Genomic DNA, 24,642 nt, shown 5'->3' with positions numbered 1-24,642 from the left:
CGTGTTACTTTCTCGCTGCTGATTTGTATATTTATGTTCTTTAGTGTAATGGTGGCGGCAGTAGCTCAGTGTGTAGGGACTTGGCATGGAACCAGAGTGTGGCCAGTTCAATTCCAGTACAGACCACAAAACTGTTGACTGGTAGCTGGAGAGGTGCCAGTTTACCTCCTAGGCACTGCTGAGATGCCCTTGAGCAAGGAACTGAACCCTTAACTGTTCCTTAGAGATAAATCATCTCAGCTCATATGTGTAAGATCTGTTGATGCTGTTTGGCTGCATTCAGTCTTTAGATTTATGATATTCACTCTATAACTCACTGCGCTCTCAACAACACCAGAAATGAAAATATGGAAGCAAACATACATTGAGTAGATATTTACTCACCCAGCAGTCTCTGTAAAGATGATTCCTCCATTTTAGATCTTGGCCATCTGAGATCAGCACATTAGAGTTCAGCAGTCACACTGAGTAAAGCCCACCTCCTTCCTCTTTATGTATCAGTGCTGTGGTTTTCTCTCTGCTGTTAGCAGGAAACAGGCTTTTTGTAACTAATGGCCTATAAAACATCCAACCTCGAATGTCAGTAACAGCAGCTCACATTGGGGTTCACCTGGACCGGTCACTATCACAGCCAGAGGGCGGACACAGACTGAGGGACAGACGCAGTCACACCTTTTGGTCTCTGAAAAGCAGCATGTGTTTGGACTCAGAGCGGAAACCCTCAGAGACACGAGGATAACATGTCAACTCCACACAAAAAAGCAGATTCAAAGCTCAGGTCCTGTAACCATGGTAACAGTTACAAAGGCGACAAGCAAGGATTTAAGTTTATTTTATTGTTTACAATCTTTTATGACCTCAATGTTACAACACAAAAGCTGTAGAATTAGATTTAGATATAGTTCCCTTTATGCTACTTTGAAGAAAATTATTAATGACAATGACATTGAGGACAGGATAAATGACTAATGACAAAAAATACATAAATGAATCATTTGTATGATTTATTGTTGAGGAAGAATGTAACAGCCTCACTGCCTGAGGGAAGAAGCTGCTCTGTAGTCTGGTGGTACGGCAGTGGGAGCTTCTGTACCTCTTCCCAGAATGCAGCAGGGTGAACAGGCTGTGGCTGGGTAGGTGCTGTCCTTCAGTGTCCTTTGGGCTCCTTGCAGGCCCCTCACCTCACCAATATCACCAATGCTGGGTAGCTGAGTACCAAGAAGGTGTCGCTGTTTAACCTATTGTATATAGTTTTTCATGGTTGTGAGAGAGTTTTGGTATCATAATTAAATGTTTTCTGGTAAATTGTAACTTTGCTGTTGGTTAATGTATGTACATTGAGTTAAATACATGTAAAAATGAATCTGTATGTATTTTAAGGAAAATAATGCAATTAGACTGTTATGGCTCTGCTCCCCTCCTGCTCCCTTTGCTCCTCCTCCTTCCCTGTGTGCCTGATGAGGGTGCGGTCTCCATTCTCCTCACCTGCTGTCTGCTGTCTCACCTGCTCTCAATCATTCATCATGCCTCAGCCTTCAAGAACCCAGTTTTCCTCCCATTCATCTCCAGATTGTTTCAGCCAACTTAGTGGAACCCTCGTGTGCAGTTCAGTTCCCAGAGACAGTCTCCTGTGCCTCCGTGTCTCCGGTTGTCTCCCTTGCCATTTCACCTGCCTGTTCCTGCCGCGGCCGCCCCCCGAGTGGGTGTGCGGAATAAAGACCCTTTAACCGTCCATCTTGTCTGTGTGTCTGCTCCTGGGTTCAGTAAACTACCCCTGTCAGAACAATCTGGCCAGCATGGACCCAGCGGACCCAGACTCCGTCCGAAGCGCACTGGCCTACCAGGGACAACGAGTGGGCCAACATGAGGAGGTTCTCGACGAGATCGTGGCAGCCATCCAAGACCTTCGCTGCAGTGTGGCCGCCCTTGGATCCAAGCTCGATCAGGTCTCCACCCCTCCCACAGCTCCTACCACCGCCACTGAGGCAGCTACTCCCTCTGCCTCCCCAGCCATGCCGCATGCAGCTTCTCCCCCCCGCCCCGGGAACCACACGTTCCTACACCTGAACGGTATGCTGGGGATTTGGGGGCTTGTGGGCGGTTTCTGCTTCAGTGCTCGCTAGTTTTCCAACAACAGCTGTTTACCTACAGCTCTGGTAGCGCCCAAGTGGCTTTTGTGATTAGCCTATTGTCAGGGAAAGCAGCTCAGTGGGCAACCGCCCTGTGGGAGAAGCACTCCCCTATTTGTGATACCTTCCAATGATTTTCTGAGGAATTAAGAAAGGTTTTTGATCATCCTGTGCAAGGCAAAGAGGCAGCTAAGCGTTTACTGAATCTTCGTCAGGGATCAGGTTCAGTAGCTGAGTTCTCCGTCGAGTTTAGAGTTTTAGCGGCCGAGAGTGGTTGGGATGAAGAAGCGTTACAGACTGTTTTCGTGCATGGGCTGTCCGAGGTTATGAAAGACGAGTTAGCGGCTAGGGATAGCGATTAGGCTTGACAATCGTCTTCGTGAGAGACGGTGTGAGAAGTTTGGGCGCCCACAAGCCTCTCCTTTCCATGCCCTACCCAGAGCCACCATCTCGGTAGGTCCCCAGTTAGCAGCCCCATCCAAACGCCCCTCGAGCCAGGTACCCCCCGAGCCCGTAGAAGAGCCGATGCAATTGGGCCGCACCCGCCTCACTCAGGCAGAACGCCAACGCCGGATTAGGTCCGGTTAATGCATTTATTGTGGCCAGCACGGTCACTTCTTGGCTGCCTTCCCCCAGCTGCCAAAAGATTAGGCTCACCAGAGAATGGTGGTACTCTTGTGAGCCAAGTCGCCACTTCCACCTCAGCCCCTCTTACTCGCATGCAATTAAATGCGTCCCTTCGCTGGCAGTTAAACTCCATTCCCCTCACAGCTCTGGTCGACTCGGGTGCCGAGGAGAGTTTCATTGACTCAGCATTCGTGCTTCAGGCAAGAATCCCCACTGTCAAACTCCCTGACAACCAACCCGTTAATGCCTTAGACGGAAAACATCTAGCCAACATTACTCGACAAACCGTTCCTCTCACTCTTATCCTTTCTGGTAATCGCTGTGAGGAGATTAGTTTGCTGGTCATTTCTTCACCCAACGCTCCTGTAGTATTAGGTTTTCCCTGGCTTAAACTTCACAACCACCAATTTGACTGGTCTACAGGTTCACTCTCTAGTTGGAGCGCCCACTGTCATTCACATTGTCTCCAGTCCGCCAGTGTTTTGTCATCTCCCACTGTTTCCAAACCTCCCGAGCCCCCCGATCTATCTGCTGTCCCTGTAGAATACCACGACCTAGGGGAGGTTTTCAGTAAACATCGAGCCGTCTCATTACCTCCTCATAGGCCATATGATTGCGCTATTGAGCTGCTTCCTGGTTCCACTCTGCCAACTAGTCGCCTGTATAACCTTTCCAGACCAGAACGCGAGGCTATGGAGAAATATATAGGTGACTCACTAGCGGCAGGGCTAACTCGACCCTCTTCGTCTCCGGTAGGGGCTGGTTTCTTCTTTGTGACCAAGAAAGACCAGACCCTCCGCCCTTGCATTGACTATCGAGGGCTTAACGACATCACCATTAAGAATAAGTACCCTCTCCCTCTCTTTGATCCGGCATTTGAACCCCTTCATAAGACCCAAGTGTTCACGAAATTAGACCTCCGAAACGCATACCATCTTGTCAGGATCAGAGAGGGAGACGAGTGGAAAACTGCCTTTAACATCCCCTTAGGCCACTTTGAATATCTGGTGATGCCGTTTGGCTTGACCAACGCGCCAGCTGTGTTCCAGGCTTTAGTCAATGACGTGCTGAGGGACATGCTGAACAGGTTCGTATTCGTTTATTTAGATGACATACTCATCTTTTCCAAATCTCAGGAGGAACACGTTCAGCATGTTCGGCAGGTCCTTTGAAGACTCCTTGAGAACAAGCTCTTTGTGAAAGCTGAGAAATGTGAGTTCCACGTGACATCCGTGTCTTACCTGGGGTTTATTATTGAGCGGGGGCAGGTTAAAGCAGACCCAGCCAAGATTCAGGCCGTGGCTGATTGGCCTAGTCCAACCACTCGCAAACAGCTGCAGCGCATCCTGGGGTTCGCTAACTTTTACTGTCGCTTTATTAGAAATTATAGCAAGGTAGCTGCCCCCCTGACTAAACTCACCTCAGTGAAAGTACCGTTTGCCTGGTCCCCTGAAGCAGAAAACGCTTTTCTAGCCCTGAAAGAACTGTTTACTTCTGCCCCGGTGCTGCATCACCCAGACCCCTCTCTCCAGTTCGTGGTGGAGGTGGATGCCTCGGACACTGGCGTTGGAGCTGTACTCTCCCAGCGATCCCCCAAAGACCAGAAGCTGCACCCCTGTGCCTTCCTCTCCAGACGCCTGTCCCCTGCAGAGAGGAACTATGATGTTGGGAATCGAGAGCTGTTGGCGGTGGTGGTAGCCCTTCAGGAGTGGAGGCATTGGTTGGAGGGCGCTGCTCTCCCGTTCATCGTTTGGACGGATCACAAGAACCTGGCGTACCTTCGCTCGGCTAAGAGGCTCAACTCCCGTCAGGCCCGGTGGGCTTTATTCCTGGATCGTTTTGTTTTCACCCTCACCTACCGACCTGGGTCCCGCAATGCCAAGCCCGATGCCCTATCACGCCAAGCTGACCCCGAAACGCAGGAGACTGAACCAGAGACCATCCTCCCGGCTTCTCGTGTGGTGGCAGCAGTAAACTGGTGGATAGAGGCTCTGGTGAAGCAGGCACAACGCTCACAACCCGGCCCAGGTAACGGCCCCCCTAACCGGTTTTTTGTTCCAGACTCTACCAGGTCCCAGGTCCTTCAGTGGGCTCATGCCTCAAAGATCTCTTGCCATCCTGGTTACCAGCGGACACTGGATTTCCTACGGCGGAAGTTTTGGTGGCCATCCATGGCGAGAGACACAAGAGCTTTTGTGGCCGCATGTTCTGTCTGTGCCCGCGGAAAATCCTCCCACCAGCCTCCAGCTGGACTATTACACCCCTTGCCCGTTCCATGTCGCCCTTGGTCCCACATCGCTGTGGACTTTGTTACCGGACTGCCTACCTCTGAAGGTAATGACACTATTCTCACCATTGTTGATCGTTTTTCTAAGTCTGTCCATTTCGTGCCTCTGCCCAAGCTCCCCTCGTCTCTGGAAACTGCCAAACTCCTGGTCACCCACGTGTTCCGCCTACATGGAATCCCTCAGGACATTGTTTCAGACCGTGGTCCACAATTCGCCTCCCAGGTTTGGCGAGCCTTCTGCCAGGCCTTGGGCGCTTCAGTCAGTCTCTCCTCTGGGTACCACCCACAATCCAACGGCCAGACAGAACGGGCTAACCAACAATTGGAGGCTGCCTTGCGCTGTGTCGCTGCCCAACATCCGGTCTCCTGGTGCACATTTCTTCCATGGATTGAATATGCACATAACTCCCTCACCTGCGCTGCCACAGGTATGTCCCCGTTCATGGTGGCTTATGGTTTTCAACCTCCGTTGTTCCCCTCCCAGGAGGAGGAGGTGGCGGTCCCCTCAGTACAGGACCACCTGCGCCGCTGCCGCCGGATTTGGTCTGAGGCTCGTGCCGCCCTGCTACGGACAGCGGCTCGAAACCAACGCCTGGCGGACCGCCACCAACTCCCTGCCCCCGATTACACTCCTGGTCAGAAGGTATGGCTGTCTTCTCGAGACCTGCCATTGCAGGTAGAGTCTCGAAAGCTGGCTCCACGATTTATTGGACCTTTTTGAAGTGGACAAAATCATTAATCCTGTGGCGGTGAGGCTAAAACTCCCTCCGTCATTACATGTGCATCCTGTGTTTCAAGTATCTCTCCTGAAGCCTGTCTCCCCCAGTCCTCTGGTCCTCTTTCCAGTATCTGGTGAATTGGGAAGGGTACGGGCCGGAGGAGCGTTCTTGGGTTCCCCGGCACTTCATCCTGGACTCCTCCCTTCTTTCAGACTTCTACTGATCCCATCCTGACAAGCCCGGTAGGCCGCCAGGAGGCGTCCATTGAGGGGGGGGTACTGTCATGGCTCTGCTCCCCTCCTTCTCCCTTTGCTCCTCCCCCTTCCCTGTGTGCCTGATGAGGGTGCGGTCTCCATTCTCCTCACCTGCTGTCTGCTGTCTCACCTGCTCTCAATCATTCATCATGCCTCAGCCTTCAAGAACCCAGTTTTCCTCCCATTCATCTCCAGATTGTTTCAGCCAACTTAGTAGAACCCTCGTGTGCAGTTCAGTTCCCAGAGTCAGTCTTCTGTGCCTCCGTGTCTCCGGTCTCCCTTGCCATTTCACCTGCCTGTTCCTGCCGCGGCCGCCCCTCTTCCCCCCCGAGTGGGTGTGCGGAATAAAGACCCTTTAACCGTCCATCTTGTCTGTGTGTCTGCTCCTGGGTTCAGTAAACTACCCCTGTCATAGACAGTGTCACTTTGCTGAGGGAGCAGAGAACACAGAACAAAGCAGCAAGATTAGTTCTTCATTGTTCTAGACACTAGAACACTACGTTCTCTGAATGCTGGGCTACTTGTGGTTCCTATAGTCTCTAAAAGTAGAACAGGAGCCAGAGCCAAGAGTAGGCTTAAGACATTCCTCTTTGATAAAGCTTATAGTTAGGGCTGGATCAGGTGAGTCCTGAACCATCCCTTAGTTATGCTGCTATAGGCCTAGACTATCGGGGGATTTCCCATGATGCACTGAGCATCTCTCTTCCTCTCTCTTTCTGCACTCATTCATGTCCCATTAATGCATGTGTAGCAAGTCGTGCTACACTCGGGGTTTCCTCAGCACACAAGCAATCACACTACGAAGTTGAACACACCACTTTTATTTAGAGCGTTGCTGATACATCACACAACAACTGGCACCATAGGCTCTAGCTCTCAGTGGCACTCCCGGTAGCATCTCTCCCAGGTCCAGCACACTACTGCAAAGATAAAAGATAAGGGTAGAGTCATTAGGTAATCATCAGCAGGTGAGGTAATCAACTCACCTGGTGCCGCTCTCCAAAGCCTTCCCTACACCTCTGTCTCCTGCAGCTGAGCGCAAACTACGCCCACCTCCACATACCCCCACCACCCGACTTAGGCCAGGGAGCCATCCGGCCTAACCCCCCCAAAGGAGCGGGAGAGAAAGTCGGCCACGGCCATCTGCGCCCCCGGCCTATGGACCACTCTGAATTTAAATGGCTGTAAGGCCAGATACCACCGAGTGATCCGGGCGTTGGCATCTTTCATGCGGTGGAGCCACTGGAGGGGGGCATGGTCCGAACAGAAGGTGAATGAGTGCCCCAGCAGGTAGTAACGAAAAGCCTCGACCGCCCACTGGATAGCCAAGCACTCCTTCTTGATCGTGCTATACCGAGACTCCCTCTCCGACAGCTTCCGGCTGATGTATAACACAGGGCAGTCGACACCCTGCACCCTGCAGGATAAAAGGGAGAGAGAAGTTAGGTGTGTGAAGGAAAGGCTTCCCACAGAGGGTTTGTTTTACCTTCTCAAATGCCAGCTGACACTGCTCCGTCCACTGGACCGGATCTGAGGCACCCTTTCGAGTGAGGTCGGTCAGGGGGCTGGTCAAGTCTGCAAAGTGTGGAATGAAGTGCCGGAAATAACCCACCAGCACCAAGAATCGCCTCACCTCCTTTTTGGTCTTGGGCTGTGGACTGCATGCAATTGCTGCTGTCTTGTCTACTTGAGGACGCACCTGCCCACGGCCCAAGTGGTACCCCAAATACCATACCTCCCTCCGTCCAACGGCATACTTCTTCGGGTTAGCCGTGAGCACCGCCTGCCTCTGTGACTCGAGCACCGCCGCCACACTCTGCACATGCTCCCGCCAGCTGTTACTATGGATGATAACATCATCCAAGTAGGCGGCAGCATACGCAGAGTGCGGACGCAGGACCTTATCCATGAGACGCTGGAAACCTGCCGGGGCGCCAAACAACCCAAAGGGAAGTGTGACAAATTGGTACAAACCGTACGGAGTGGAGAAGGCCGTTTTTTCCTTAGACTCTGGAGACAAGGGAATCTGCCAATAGCCCTTGGTTAAATCCAGTGTCGTGAAAAAGCGAGCAGTGCCTAACCGATCCAGGAGCTTGTCGACCCGAGGCATCAGATAAGCATCAAACCATGACACATCATTCACCTTGCGATAGTCCACACAGAACCTAATAGACCCATCCTTCTTCATCCTCCTTCAAGTACCAGAACAATGGGGCTACACCAGGCACTGTTGGACTCTTCTATTACCCCCATCTCCAGCATGGCCTTCAATTCCTTCTGAACCACTTTTCTTTTGTGTGCAGGTAACCGATAGGGCCGTGAACGCACTGTCACGCCCGGGTGAGTCTCAACATGATGCTGTATGAGATTTGTGCGTCCTGGCAGGGGGGAGAACACATCAGCAAAACGCTGTTGCAACGCGGCAATGTCTGCTCTGTGGGACGGTGTGAGATGGTCATCACAATGGAGTGAGGCAGGATTGGTGGAATTTGGTGCCTCAGGCCCCAACTCATCTCTCTCTTTCACCATGGTTACCAGAGACACAGGCTCCACCTCTCTCCATGCTTTGAGGAGATTGAGGTGGTAAATCTGTGTTGCTCCTCCCCTGTCAGAACGCCCAACCTCATAATCGACATCACCCACTCGCCGTGTGACCACAAAGGGCCCTTGCCACTTGGCGAGTAATTTAGAGCTGATTCAAGAGTCACTGAAAAAGTTAAGAGATGATATCAACCAAAATCTAACCACTCAAAGTAAAGCCAGCCCCCTTTACATGAAGATGGAAAAACTAGAGATTGCCTTTCTGTGTGATATGTGGAACAACATACAGCATTGTAAGACCAGCACTGCTCTACGGGCAGTTGAACTGGATTTATGTAACGCTGTTACTTTGATCAGCTCATTGAGGGATTACTTGGCCAGTCTACAGGATGATGTTGAGTTGATTGATAAGTTTGAGAGTGATGCCAAAAACATGTCTCCAACTGTGTCTCAGCACTACAAAGTGGACACAGAGGCACAGAAAAAGAAAAAAACAAGCAGATGAAAGTGCTGAACCTGACTGTGAACGACCAGGCCGAGACAAGTTCAAAGCAACAGTTTTTATCACCGTCATAGACCGACTCGTCGCAGAACTGGATCAGAGGTTTCTGTCCTACAAAGACATTCAGCAGACATTTGGATTTCTGAACAACAGTCCAACCATCTCCATACAAGATCTTCATTCAGGAGCGGCTACTCTGCAGAAGAAATATACAGCTGATCTGTAGGAAGATTTTGTGGACGAAACGAAACAATTCAGAGAATTCATTGAAGAAAACAAGGACACCTCAGCAAGGTCACTCTTGCAATTTATAAGAGGAAGGAAACTACAGTTAGTGTTTCCAAATGTTGATTTTGCCCTCCGCATTCTTTTTCCAGACTCATCCAGAGACCCACAATGGGCCAGAACAGACTGAATCCCCTGTCTCTGATGTCCATCGAAAGTAATATTCTGCCTCATTAAAGACTTCTCTGTCAGAAAAACAAGGAAAATTCTAGAAAGGTACAAATATGATTGTGCTGTTATTGTGTGCTGTTGCCACTGCTGTGTTTATTGTATTTTAATTTGGTTTAGAAATCTAAAAGCAGTTAGCAGTTTGCAGATGCTCTGTGAAGGCCTTTTTCTGTGGAATCGTTGTTTATAGTAAAGGCTGTGTCAATGTGTGTGCGTGTGTGTGTGTGTGCTAGTGCGGCCGAGTGTGTGCGTGTGTGCTGCGTAATATTACAAGTGTATTCCCTTTAACCTTAAGTTGTTTTTTCGATTTCTTTGAAGTTTACTGTAAATTATGGAACCTTTTTTGTTATCTTTGCTGCCTTTTTTTGAGAAAAGTAAGATTGAAAGTTTGCATTTGAAAACCACCACAGACCCGTTCAGCGTCTTCAGATAAAGCAGTGGAGGTAACAGACAGACTTCATGATCTATTTTACAACAACAATGCTCATTATTCAGGAGTACAACAAAAGGCAGACAGTTTATCTAACAGCTGTTGAACAAACAGAACGCAGACTCTCAGACCTCAGACTCTCTGCAGACACACAGCAGTGTCTCCACTGCTCTCTGCATATGGGACGAAAAATTGTACCCCTGAGGCGTATTGCACAAAACCAAGATAAGGGATTAAGCCGGGATATGTTGGTTATCCTGGCTGAATTTAGCCTCAAGTCGGTTGCATGAAAGCAGCTCAAACTTAACCCGGCCAAGTTACTATGGTGATTTATTCTCTGCAGTTAGCCTGCTCCAGACCAGGATAACAGCCAGGCTAACATTAATCCTAGTGATTCACCTGTATTTCCACTGTCAGTCCTGTGAGGAATTAATGTGTTTTACAGCATGTCCATGGTCTTTCTAAGTATGTAGCATCATTTTAATTATCCTGCATTAAAATATTACATATATATTGTAATTTCTCATTTCATTTAAATCTGTTGGCTGTTTGTAATTGCAACAGTCTTTTTATATTGATTCAAGTGGTAGTATTATTACTCAGGCCAAGTGTTATATTGCTATGCTAATGAAGACTGCTTGTCAAATTGCATAAATATGTGTTTATTGCAGTAATTGAGATTACAAAACACAGCTGATGAAGTTGCAAAGGTGTTTTCAATGAAATCCGTGACAAGGGCAATATAGTATATATATTATGGCATGCCGTTTAGGAAATTAATCTTTGAATATATTTAATGAATCTTTGAATATATTGAATGAATCTTTGAATATATAGAATGAAATTTTGAATATATGGAATGAAACTTGACTGGTCATCAAGGCACTGCTGCCATCTTGTAGAAGTGAGAATGAGTCAGTCAGGAACCTTGTGGCAGCAATACTGATCAATGAGGACATTATTAACTCATTGGCAAGTGCTTGTACGGGCCAAAATCCTTCCCATAGTACCCGTGCCCAATACCGTTCTCCTGACGAGGAAGTTCTTTTTAATCGTGGCAGGCCGACTACAACAGGCCTCAGGCAAAATCCTGACAGAAAAAGCAAAAAAGTTTTCCAGTTTAAGAAAGTATTGTAATATTTCAACTGATGCCATTTTGTAAAACCAGCTAATCCAGAAGGCTATCACTTTGATGAAAAGGATAAAACTAGGTTTGGATTTCATCCAGTATTCTCACATTTTTATCAGTATATCCAAGATTCATTCCATATATTCAAAGATTAATTTCCTAAATGGCATGCCATAATATATATATATATATATATATATATATATATATATATATATATATATATATTCACACCTGTTCCCTCTTCATAATGGAAGAGTCTTCTGGGACAGGTCAGACCCATTGGCTGTTGGAGATGACTATCTCATTGAGAGATACAGATTCTCAGGTGATGGACTAAGATATTTATGTAGGCTGCTGGGTCCAAAAATACAGCACAAGACAGCAGGAAGCCATGCTCTCACTGTACCACAGATGGTCTGTGTTACATTGAGATGTTTTGCAAGTGGGAGCTTCCTTTATTCTGTTGGGGATGCAGAGAACCTCAATAAAGGTTTTTTTAACTGCTACAATCATACAGACATTCAACATGTCAGCAGACACCTAATCTATTCACCTCATTTGTTCACTGTTATCTACTTTAAAGTCACTTTCCAGCCTGCAAAATGTTCTTGTATTTAACTTTAACTTGCTGCCAGGTCCTTTTATGGCCAGACAAGTTTGTTCTTTATGAAGGATAGAAAGATAAAATAGATAAAAATAGATTAAATGACACACATTGTGGATAATTGTTTGCACTTAATCATACTTTACATTTCCTGAGTAACATGAACCTCTACTTGCCACATTTAAAGCAAAGTGTACAACAGTTGATTAGTGGACTTACAGTAACTCCTTTAGTCCTTTAATTGGAGCCTAATGATGACAGTTCCAGTGGAGCACTGTTTATTCATTGTACAGTTTTGGACTACTTAAGCATTAAGCCGGTCCGCTGTTGTCTGCCAGGCTTTCTCTCTTTTTTTTAATTATGGCATTGGTATTGCCTTTTTTTCTGATATCTTTCACCTCTTCATAGAACTCCATCAGGAGCTGTTGTTCAGCTTATCCATGTTCCCATCGGTGATTCTGTGAGCGATCACGAGGTCTATTTCAGTATGCCGTGAACACGCACTTATCCCAACTATCTACCCGACTACTAACGTGCAACCAATTAAGCCAGAATGCGCCGAGCAGGCTACGTCAAGCCGTGCTTGCTCAATTATCCTGGATTTCTTTATCCTACTTTTGTGCAATACCCCTCTGGTAACTCTGGATTACTTTTGGGATGCCAAATATAGAAATGAACTGAGACAATGCCTTCACGATGGCTTTGGTCGTAATTGACCTCAACGGGTAAGCAGCCGGATACCTAGTGCTCTTACATATCACAGTAAGCAGATATTTACAACCAGGCTTGGCACATGGCAACGGGCCCACGCAGTCCACAATAAGATGAGTACACGGTCCACTCACAGTCAGGATAGGCTGCAGTGGTGCAGGCTTGACTTTTTGATTTGGCTTTCCTGTGAGCTGGCAAACATGACAGGTTTTAATGTATGCTGACACGTTGATCCGAGGCTAAAAGAAATGTTTCAGGATGTTGAGGTATGTTTTCCGGACACCAAGATGTCCACACTTGTCATGTGCCACTTTCAAGACGAGGAAACAAAACCTTGTTGGGACCACTATCTGGAAAACATAATTTTTACCCCATCCTCACTCACAGTAACCCATTTTCTGACTAGCAAACTATTAGGCAAAAAGGAACCAGTCACAACATTACTTATCTCCAAGGCAGGCAAAAAACGCTCAAATATTTCCTTCAAAGAGACATTAGGTCCCAGGTTACATTGTTCTTGCACCATCTCACTTTGAGACAGTGACAAAGGAAGCTCTGACAAAGATGGAACCTCCAAAACCATATCAGTACTGTTACTGTCAGATGGCACCTCAGTCTCTGCTCTACGCATAGCACATGTAACTACACAGGACGAAGAAATCTCCGGCAAAGCACTAGGATTCTTCTCAGACACCAAATCAGATGGACAAAGTGTGACTACAAGTGAGGGAGGAGTGTTGGTCCAAACTCTGCTTCCAACCAAGCCATTCCCTAAAATAAGGTGTATGCCTTCAATAGGCAACGCTGGTCGCACACTCACAGCTACCTCACCCTGAACCAGTTGACAATTCAGAACCATTTTGTGTAAAGGTACTGGGAAAACGCTCAATCCCATTCCCCGGCTAAGAACCGAGACACTTTTTCAAGTGTCTGTAAGGGCAAGGATGAAAAAAAGTTATTTAAAATTACGATGCTAAAAATATGCCGACAACGCCACCTAGGATTGTGAGCCTAGGACTCCTAAAAACACAGGTTCTTTTAAAATCAGGTTTGAGCAGAGTTAAGAAACCACAAATCAAATCGATCATATACACAAAATGTATTATAATAAAAAAATAAAACCCAGCCCAAAGTCTCTTTTGAAGATCCCCAGTCTCTAGATAGCCCCACTCGCGGACCTCAGTCACTCCACACTGGTCCGCTGTGCGCCTTCCTGGCGGTGCCCTAGTGTCTCTCTCGCGATCCGTGGCGAACTGTGGCGATCTGCCTGGTCTCCCTTCCTGGCCTCCCCGGCGTGCCCTCTTGGCATGCCTTCCTCGCGTGCTCTGGCCAACCCCCGATTTACTGCCGCTTCCTGCAATATATAGGGTGCACCTATGCTTGCCACCACCTGTGGCTCGTTGCGCTAATCAGTCTGCTGCTGGTGAGTCTGCATAATTCAAGGTTAGTCGTAAAAGGGAACACTACATGCAATTCTAAATCTAAATCAAAGTAAGCGTAAACAAAGCAACAAAAACATGCAGCACAAAAACTGACCCCGTCACATGTCCCTTGAAAAAGACAATACAGAGTCAACAATGTAGGAATTGTAGACCCCTGTAGCCCTCAGGATTTTTATTGGGACTTCCACATCACTTCCAACCAGCGACACAGATCCACCACGAATGAAAGGAGCATAAGCCTCTAAAACCTGTGATTCACAAGTGTGAGGGGTAAGCAACTCAGAGACACAAACTTTAACAGGCGCAGCAAATGCAACAGGTCTCACATTATCTTCACTCCCCTGGTTTTAGCCTTTAACACAGCACAATCTGTCCTTTCTTGTGACAATCCTTTTCCTCACTATTCGTTACAAGGCTGTGTGTCTGTCCGTCTGGTTTTTGCCCCTTTTTTTATTAGAAACCGATCCATTTTGTGCCTGCATCTGACGCTGGCTAGCGCAGCTAACGTAACCTGGCTGCAAGCGTGCACTGCAGTCAAGTGTAAACAATGCCATAAGCAGGCTGCGTTGCCAGGTTTGACAGTGCCCCCTTTAGAAAACACCATTAATTAAGTTGAAAGGAGAAGTGTAATGCAGATGTTTGCGTTTTTGTAGTGCAGTGTTCACTGTTTATTTATGTAGCACATTTGAAAAAATTTATTGGCTGTTACCATATTGTTATAAGCTACCATGCAAGCCACCAATTAAAGCTAGACTAGCTGCATCTGGCTCGCGGGCCGCGCAATGAGTATCTCTGCTTTACACTCTCCAACAAGAGCAAACAAACTTTTACGGGCCTGCACCTGCACAGTTAACTGGAGAACAAAGGATCTATACCAGAGCGCACCACTAGCACTCCCGACAACTTTACGCATACGTGCACCAATTTCCAAAGTGTGAGTTACCCAAAAAAAGTAGACCCTGGGATTAGAAAAATCCTCCAGAAAGTGGCTTACAACAAGCTCTAAGCAAACACCCTACCGCCTGCTGATATACTGTAACCAAATACCAAATTTACGAATACATTTACAAATAATGGCGCAAAAAACGGGAACAAACACGGCCAGACGAGCCCCCAGTTTATCATAACCCGGCTCCTAGGCCACGACAAATATGTCATAGGACACAATAGATGGCAAGAAATAAGTGAATTTATTATATTAATTTAAACAACTGAGGTTATAATAAATGTGAAGTGTGTCAGTCAGTAACATCAGTAATGTAAATGTGGATGTGTGAGCAATATGAAGTGTAAATGTTGTCAAGTGAAAACAAAGCAGAAACCAAACAAAGAGAACGTGCTGCTGCTGCTGCTGATGCAGCCGAATGAGAGAGAGAGAGCTGAGACCAGAGCAAAGTTGAGACAGGGTTTTTATCCTTTTAGGAGCACCTGAACCAGGTGCTCCAAATCCATACTCTGCTGATGGTACCTTCAAGCACACATAGGAAAAACAATAACTGGTCAACCACATCAGCACATCAACATTAGACAGGGACCGTCACAATGCAAATAAACTATTAAAGCATTCTTCGTGTTCAGCATTTTTTCACACCTGCCAAAAACTTTTACAGTATTTCAAAATAAACAGTAAAATAAATCACATTTTTACATAACAAACACGAATATAACCATAAAGCTGAGCAACAATAATCTCAACATGGTGCATTCACCTCCACACTGTGCAATCATATGAACCAGTGCACAGTGAACATGGCCCTCTGCTGGACTCAGACTGACACTGTTTCTGACTGATAAAACTGATTCAGATTCAGTGTAGCACTGATAAGTTAGTCCAATCCTTACTTAACTTAAATGTATGACTTACAACTAATGTTCCAGATTCAATTATTGTGACTGTGTTCAGTTTAATTCGTATGAAATAAAAACATGAAACATTGGAAGGTTGTTAATAAGCTTGTGACAGAGTGTGACAGTACGAGCTGGCCACAATATGGACCCAGCAGACACCAGATCTGTCTTGGAGGCACTAAATGAGCTGTGTTCTATTACTGAGAGATTGGGCTTTACACTATCAGCTACCTCGGCAGCCCTATATTCCATTTCTGACCATAGATCCTCCTCAGTGTTACACATTGGACCTTTAAATATCATCTGCTGTTTGCATTATTATCTAATATCAATGTGTGGTTGTTTTCTGTTCAGTAGAAACTAAAGTGTTGTTTCTCTTTAGTTCTGACCTCACTGCTGAGCCGCCCAACAAACCAAGGTTAGTGAACTTCTTCTGTGACAGCTGGAAGGTTTAGCCACTGAAGGCCCCATGGACATGAAGCTCAGGCTGTAGTAGACACTGAAGGATATTTCCTTCATGGCTGAGAACTTAGCAGTGATTGCAAACCTCAGGGAAAACTTGATTCATCAGAGGCCTGTCTGATGCCTCCTGGTCCTGAACTCCAGCTGCTGGTACTCACAACTACATTACTGGTCTACAGGTCATATAGACGTCGGACTTCAAATATAACTCTGAGTCCTGTCTCGTGCAAAAGTTCCCAGACGACACGGCTATCATGGGCTGTATCAGGAGTGACCAGGAGGAGGAGTACTGGAAACTCATTCAGGACTTTGTCACATGGTTTGACTCCAACCACCTGCGCCTCAACACCACCAAGACCAAGGAGATGGTGGTGGACCTCAGAAGGCCCAGGGCTCACCCGGAACCTGTGACCATCAACGGTGACCGTGTGGAGTTGGTACAGACTTACAAATACCTGGGAGTACACCTGGATGATAGGCTGGACTGGACTGCCAACACAGACGCCCTGTGCAGAAGAGGTCAGAGCCGATTATACTTCCTCAGAAGGTTGGCGTTCTTCAACATCTGCAAAAAACTGCTGCAGATGTTCTATCAGACTGTTGTGGCGAGCGCCCTCTTCTATGCAGTAGTGTGCTGGGGAGGCAGCATTAAGAAGAAGGACGCCTTCCGTCTGGACAAACTGGTGCGGAAGGCGGGCTCTGTGTTGGGCACAGAGCTGGACAGACTGACATCTGTGGCAGAGCGACGGGCGCTGAACAGGCTCCTGTCAATCATGGACAATCCACTGCATCCACTGCACAGCACCATCTACAGGCAGAGGAGCAGCTTCAGCGGCAGGCTGCTGTCACTGTCCTGTTCCACTGAAAGACTGAGGAGATCGTTCCTCCCCCACGCCATCAGGCTCTTCAACTCCACCCAGGGGAGGAAAACTCTAAACTCCAATATGTCTGCCCTGTATTTAACTATACCACCTGACGAGTGCACCCTGCATTATGTGACCACCTTCTTACGCACCTTAGGCCTTTCAAACACTGGATTTGACCATGCACCTTAGGACACTTACCCAATACTCGTTATTTAGCTATTTATTCTATTTTAATTTGTTAGTTCTTTTAAATTTAACCTCCTGTTGTTGTTGTTGTTGTTGTTGTTATTATTATTATTATTATTATTATTATTATTATTATTATTATTATTATTATTATTATTATTATCAGTTTGTGGATACTGCTGGAAACTGTGAATTTCCCCTTGGGGATGAAATCTATCTAATCTAATCTAATCGTCCAGAGCAGCTCGACCTCCAGGTTGTCCTCCTGTTGTTGCCACTGCGTTAGAGGGTTTCTAGGTGTATCATGAAATAATGACAAGGGTGATGATAAGGTAACATTTGAATCATATTCAGACATCAGACAATATAATTTCATTGCATGTGTGGACAGAATTACTGATACAGTAATACAGTATATATGTATATATGTACAGTATACTGCAGGCTGAATGTGAATGATCATCTACACTGTGAACATTGCACCATATCCCTCTGCTTTGTCTGTGAACATGAGTGTGTTTGAAATGTGTTATGTTAATTAAGTTGCCTTGTCTTAAATTAAATTCATGCAATATTTACTCACTGTTCCTGACAATGGGAGTGGATTTAGGGCAGGCAGAAGTCACAATATTAAGATGATTTGCAGTTGCCCTGAATGTTTTGGTCTGAGATGCTAGTACCCCATCTAGTGGCATTGAATTGTTAATATATAACCTTTACATATAACCTTCAGAGAGTGCCAGTGCTCTGGAAAACATCCTGCCTGGTCCCAGTGCCCAAAAAAGGACGTCCTGTGCCACTGGAGCACTACAGGCTGGTAGCACTGACCTCTCACATCATGAAGGTCATGCAGAGACTGGCCCTGGCACACCTCAGACCACTAGTGTGCGCATCGCAAGACCCTCTGCTGTTCGCATATCAGCCCCATGTGGGGGTTGATGATGCCCTGATCTACCTGCTGCAGAAGGCTTACTCCTCACTAGACAGACCCAACACCTCAGTCCGCATCATGTTCTTTGATTTTTCCAGCGCCTTCAACACCATCCAGCCCAGACTGCTGAAGGCCAAACTGGAGAACATGCAGGTGAGTGCTCCCCTCATCACATGGGTCGATGACTATCTGACGGGCAGACCACAGTTTGTGAGATTAAAGAACTGTGTGTCTGACCGTCTGATTAGTAACATCGGGGCCCCCCAGGGAACTGTACTGTCTCCCTTCCTCTTCACCACCTACACTGCAGACTTTAAGTACTGCACTGAGTCGTGTCATCTGCAGAAATTCTCTGCTGACACGGCTATTGTGGGGTGTGTTGAGGGCAAAGGTGTATCTATTATACATATGCTATATAGCATATATTACAGTATGTATGTATGCACATCTTGCACAGGCTGAATATATGACACACGTTTACATTATATCAATATTAATGTATAATATCTATGTGTATACATTATATCTGTTCAGTCATCATATTATATATATTATTATTATATAATTATAAATATGACTAATATTATCATTATATACTGTTATTATTATATACTGTTATTAACAATAACACTACCATCATGTCATCAGTACTATTACCACCATCTTGCAACTACAACTCTTTGCACTTTACCTACCTATTTATCTTTTTTTTATCTTTTCTATCGAAGTATTTTATTCTATTTTAATGTACCTGGCTGCTATAACGACCCAATTTCCCTTTGGGGATTAATAAAGTCTATCTATCTTAAAAAAAATGTTTTTATTATTCAGAATCAGAAATACTTTATTGATCCCTGGGGAGAAATTAGTTGACAACAGTGATGTATTGCCGGGCTTTTATTAATTTGTGACACATTAAATATAAATCATCGTCACTGTGTGAGTCTGTAAGCAGTCAGTGCAGCAGCTGAGCCAATCACTGAAGAGAGCAGCATCATAATGCAGTCAGACAGCCAGCAGGGGGCAGCACAGGAGCATCAGTGTCAGCACTGTTTCAGTGCTGTTTCCAGGTTCATGTATCATCCTACAACACAGGGTAGTACAAGGAAATACCAGCTGTAGTCCCTTAAATAAAAGTATTTTACATAATGACTCACTGCCTGAGGGAAGAAGTCTGGAGGTACGGCAGCAAGAGCTTCTGTACCTCTTCCCAGAATGCAGCAGGGTGAACAGGCTGTGGCTGTTAAACATTTTTAATCTGATTACATTAAGTTAATAAAAGACATTCACTCAGTGTAATCAGATTAAAAATGTTTATCACTTTCAGAACTTAAGATGAACTGCTGGTTCACTTTAACCATGAGATGCTATCGCAGTGTACAAGCTAACAGCCACCAGAGGGAGATGATTCTAAAGGGAGGTTCAGGTTATTTCCCCTCATCATGAATAAAGAGTATGAACAGAAACTGGGAATGAAAGCTGCATGGTCCCAATGGATAGAAACAACAAATAAAGATAACACAACTTGAGGATCCAAATGTAACAATAAGTCTTTATTTGTCTCTGAAAATACACTTAAAGCTTAAAAGCATTACAAACAAAGAGCAAATAAACAGACCACTGTTGGTGACATTATATCAAGGTATTGGATTGGTAACAGCTCACAGTGGGGAGAAATTATTTATCACATTGCAGGGGGGGCGAGCACCTGAAGAGGCCCTTAAAGTGCTGATGGAAGAGCTGTATAAAGCAACTTTAGTAGCAGTTTTTCTGGGGAGGCACTTTTTTAAAATGACAAAACATTGAGACCCAGTAAAACAACACAATGTGCGCTCTCTTTATGAGACAGAATATGTGCATTTAGGAAAAGTTAAGGCTCCTGTTTTTACATCACTGGCAAAACAGTGTACACATTTGAATCAGAATCAGAATGACGTTTATTGCCAAGTAGGTTTTTATACCTATGAGGAAGGTGCATTGGAGCATAAAATATACAAATATACAAAAAAAAATTAAAAAAAACTTTTAAAAGCAACAATAAATAAAGAAAAGAAAGATAAGAAAAGAAAACTGCAGGAGAGGGGAGTGCATTAATTTATATATACAGGGTGGGTATGAGACTCAGTGACAGTGGGGGTCCGGGCCTTGTTAATGAAGCTGCAGACGGGAAGAAACTGTTCTTGTGGCGAGAGGTTTTGGTCCTGATTGCAGCCTCCTGCCAGAGGGAAGGGGTTCAAAGAGTTTGTTGCCGGGGTGGGAGGGGTCCTAGAGTGCCCCGCTGGAGCTGATATGCATCTTCAGTCAGATGAACTGGGCCAATGGTGGGTCTCTGGAGAACCGTGGGCGTGGCTCTGCCCCCCTACTCACTCTGCTACAGGTAACCAGTGAACCATGCAGTCCATGATGATGGAGAGCCTCAAACAGCAGATTTACAAATGGCCCACAGAAAGTGTTCAACATGACTTTGGTATAAAGAGGTCTGTAGAGGTTCAGAGGAGCTGATCACCCACTGCTTCATCAGCAGCTGGTTCTGAGTTACTGTCTGTGTCTCTTTTTATTCCAGAGAACCATTCCAACAACAGCTGAACAAATCAGACCGAAAGCTATCAGTCCAACTGTCAGTCCAATGTGTGTGTTTCCAGCCCTGTTGGTTGTGTCTTTGTAGTCTCCATCCATGTTGGTTGTGTCTTTGTAGTCTCCATCCATGGTGTTTTTGCTGTTGGAACCTGAAGATGAAAATGTACATTAGTCAGGAAATGACTGAACAGAATCCATTTCTTCTTCTATATCCCTCATGTTTGACTCTGAGAATCACCCTGAACTCCACTAACTCACCTGAGGCTGTGACCTCCAGTTGGATGGTTCTGATTGTCTTCATGTCAGTGATGTCTGTGTTGTCTGAACCACCTGTAGCAACTCGACACTCGTATGTTCCGTTGTCACTGATGGTCACGTTCTTTAGAACTAAAGACACGTCTCCATCCTTCATCTCTCTGTCTGTCAGATCCACCCGACCCTTAAAGGATGGATGTTGGTAGGTTGGATCTGAGCGTCTGTTTCTGTAAAAGAGGACGTACTCTGGCTCCAGGTCAGTTCTGGTCCACTCTACAGCTCTGATGGAGTCATCACCAGCTGAACATGGCAGAGTGACATCACCTCCAGGATTCACTGATATCACTTGTTGCCCTAAAAACCAACAATAAACATCCAGAGAGAAAAAGTTGTTCAGGGAAATCACTTTTAACATTGAGTTGTAATTAATGAATGAGAGCAAAGGTCACTCCCACTCTGCCCCTGTATGCAATAGAAATCAGATTAGAATCCATACAACTTTATACAGTGTGCTTGTGGACGTACCAACAGGTGAAGAGAACAGACACAAAAACTCTGCACACTGTGTTTATTCTACAACCAAACTATATACTATAGATTATTTTACACATATTAACTAATAAACTATGTATATATAAAATGTCCTAACATAATAAACTCTGTTGAGTTTTGTGATGGCTGTCTGGAGGAGTCTCTCTCTCTTTAACAGTAGCTTCAGAGTGTTTACCTGAGTTACCTGTATAAAGTGGATTGTGCTCACTGTTTGTGATTTCATTAACTAATAACTCTTTTAGTTCTTGCAGTAGTGTGGTTGTGTCTCTGTCGCTCTCTGTCTCTGAGCAGGAGCCCCGCCCGCAGTGGAGTTGATATTCTCTCAGTCGTTAGCCCTGATAGGCTAACGGGCTGACCAATCAGGAGGGGAGCCTCTCTACAACGCTCAACAGCGGAACTACCAACGAGGCTAACGAGGCTAACAGTGCTAGCAGGCCTCAAACCTGTGGCTGTCACTGTACGATCGGAAGGTTGTGGGTTCGATCCCCAGCTCCTGGTGCCACATGTCGAAGTATCCTTGAGCAAGATACTGAACCCCGAATTGCTCCCGATGCCGTGCATCGGTGAGTGTGTATGAATGTTAGTTTCTGTTTGATGGACTTTGCCATCACTGAGGGAATGTGGCACGTAGTGTAAAAGCGCTTTGAGTGGTCTGAAGACTAGAAAGGCGCTATACAAGTACAGATACATTTACACACTCTCTCTCTCTCTACTCACCTTGTGCAGCCAGGAAACAAAAGAAATACAGAAGGATGTAAACGCTGTACGATCGGACTGCCGCCATGATGACTACTGAACTACTCTAGTGTACCCATGATGCACCGCGCATACGGAAACGAAAGCGCTGATATACACACGGCATGCCTTATTCCATAATCACTAACCAAGCGCTCCCTTCCAATCTGAGTCTATTTAAACTGCAACATTTCCCAGCTCTCCCTCTGCTCTGTCAATGCCACTGTTGCCCTGTATCTGTATTGCTGCTGCTGCTCTGTAAGCCCCCCCCACCAGCATCGAGATTTGAGAGCAAAAAAGAGTAAGGGGCAATCCAAACATTTTTGAGATGGAAACAGAACAGGTTGCAATTGAAAAAAAAATATGAGAGAACATATTTCTTCAACTTCAATCAAAACTAATGTTTATAAGTAAAAACATACGACCATTTTGCTTATAAATCAGTTCTATTTCGTATAGGCGCAGCCCTCTGAGAGCTATCGCTATTGGGTTTATCCCTCTCGCACCTGCGCAGTACTGAGAAAAAATAGTCCGTGTTAACATACAATCAGCTCCCCATTTCTTTCAGCCACCAAGCTGCAAGTATTGAGATTGAGATTCGCCTTAACCCTGTAAAATTACAACGTTACCTTTAGCCATTCTAAAAAACAATCTGTTATATTTTATCTTATGTTTTACCACATTTACATAGTCATTGGGTCCTATTGTTCAGTCTCACAATGCTATTGGATGGTACATTTGTTTATAAGTCCCGCCTTATGGCCATGAACTCACTCAACTTCTCAAGGTTTCTTTCGAACAACATCTCTTTGTTTCATTGGACTAGATTCATCAGATTCTAGTAAGTAAAATGTCTTTTACATTTTTTTGGTTGTTATTATAATGTCCAGAGCATGTACATATGTAGTTATTGTGGAATAGATTCATCAAATTTCATTTAGAGCTTGTTATATATTTGTTGCAATTCTACAACACTGGGTGAGTGTGGTAGTCAAAATAGCAGGCTTGTTGCAGTGGGCCCAAACAGGTTGCATTCCCTCCACTACACCACTGCCTCTAACAAAGTATTTTCTTTATACATGGACAGTATACATTCTACCCTTGTGTTGTGTTCTGGTCAAATTTGACTGATTTAAAAGTTTTATCTCTAAAAAATGTTGTTAATTTGACCAGACTGACCTAAAGTTCCATGACTTTGTCCACAAAGAGGATACCAACAGACAATTCAGTTCTGGGAAAGGTGAAAATGTTCCTGAATGTGGGGTGTGGATATAAGTGGGGGTATGCATGTTTTCCTTTTAGTATGATAATTAGAGAGCACAAAACGCAGTATTGTTATGTCAAGGCAGTATTGTTTGACTAAATGGCTGGTGATTGGGATGCATATTTCTTTTAGCATGATAAGTAGAGAGCATAACAAGCTGTCAAGGCAGTATGAAAGTATCCTATCAAGGGGAAATTCAGCAGCATCAAGCAATATATGCAAGGCAAGCCAAACCCATTGGGATTCAAAGTGTGGGTGAGAACTGGAATCTCTGGCATGATGTGTGACGTCTACCAAGGCAATGTCAACGGAATACGAGCCAAATCTGAACTTGGATTGTCAGGTGATGTTGTGATGAAGCTTGCTTCCACACATCCAGAAGGTCAGAACTACAAAATGTATGCAGACAACTACTTCACCTGTGTTCCATTATTAGTGAAACTCCTTGATTGGGGAATGCATTACGTGGGAACAGCCAGGCAGGTGCGCCTACCCTACTGTAACCTTGAAGACGAGAAGAGCTTGAAGAAAAAGGGGAGATGAAGCTATGACGTCAGAGTGGAGGGGAATCACAACATCTGTGCTGTCAAATGGTATGACAACAGGGCCGTCACACATCCTTTGCTTGAACTGAACCTGTGCAGAAGATTCAACGCTGGGACAAAGCCACCAGAACCTACATTGAAGTTGAGAGGCCTTACATTGTTGGTGCCTACAACAAGTACATGGGAGGTATGGATTTGTTGGACTCATTGACAGCCAAATATAAGTTCCCCATCAAATCCCGTCGCTGGTACATGTACATCTTCTGGCACACCATCATCCTCGCTGTGGTCAATGCCTGGCTCCTCTACAAGCGGGACTGCAAAGCTCTCAAGATGTCTAGCAAAGAGACAATGAACAGGAGACAGTTTCAGGCACAGCTAGCCTCCTCTCTCATCCTGGTAAACACAACACTTCGAACTCCAAAGAGAGGATGACCATCTTCAGGCAAAGGGAGCCCAGCATCACAGACAGTGACATCAGAAAGCCCTCTGAATGCTCAGAAGAGACCATCCAAGAGATGTGCACACCTTACATTGGATGTACACAAGGACCTAGTTGCACATTTCCCAGTGAAGACAGGGAGGGACGC

The 24,642-nt window shown here is 45.5% G+C and overlaps 2 protein-coding genes and 1 pseudogene across 6 annotated transcripts in view; 1 reads left to right on the top strand and 2 right to left on the bottom strand.

Moving 5' to 3' along the window:
- LOC127372304 (Fc receptor-like protein 5) overlaps positions 1-693 on the bottom strand; it is a 57,469-nt pseudogene extending 56,776 nt beyond the window's left edge.
- LOC127372303 (Fc receptor-like protein 5) overlaps positions 1-24,642 on the top strand; it is a 75,207-nt gene that overhangs the window by 24,771 nt on the left and 25,794 nt on the right. The gene's annotated exons all lie outside the window — the stretch shown is intronic.
- Positions 1-24,642, bottom strand: part of LOC127372307 (butyrophilin subfamily 2 member A2-like) — a 53,994-nt gene that overhangs the window by 20,764 nt on the left and 8,588 nt on the right. Inside the window, exons 1-3 of one of the 3 annotated variants that reach the window (XR_007886566.1) lie at positions 22,226-23,078; positions 20,960-21,310; positions 20,507-20,850 (exon numbers count right to left, since the gene is read on the bottom strand). Coding sequence is in view for 1 of the 3 variants with exons in the window: in XM_051415871.1 (XP_051271831.1) it covers positions 20,660-20,850; positions 20,960-21,310; positions 22,226-22,292 (609 nt within the window). In the remaining 2 variants the exon portion in view is untranslated. Of the gene's footprint in view, positions 1-19,656; positions 20,851-20,959; positions 21,311-22,225; positions 23,079-24,642 lie in introns of those variants that run through there. The other 2 variants (XM_051415871.1, XR_007886567.1) reach the window with 2 other exon arrangements.

The sequence above is a fragment of the Dicentrarchus labrax genome, unplaced genomic scaffold (genome assembly GCF_905237075.1).
Source record: "Dicentrarchus labrax unplaced genomic scaffold, dlabrax2021, whole genome shotgun sequence".
NCBI classification, from domain to species: domain Eukaryota; kingdom Metazoa; phylum Chordata; class Actinopteri; family Moronidae; genus Dicentrarchus; species Dicentrarchus labrax.
The sequence above is the reverse complement of the archived record's forward strand: the minus strand, read 5'-3'. Positions and strand labels throughout refer to the sequence as shown.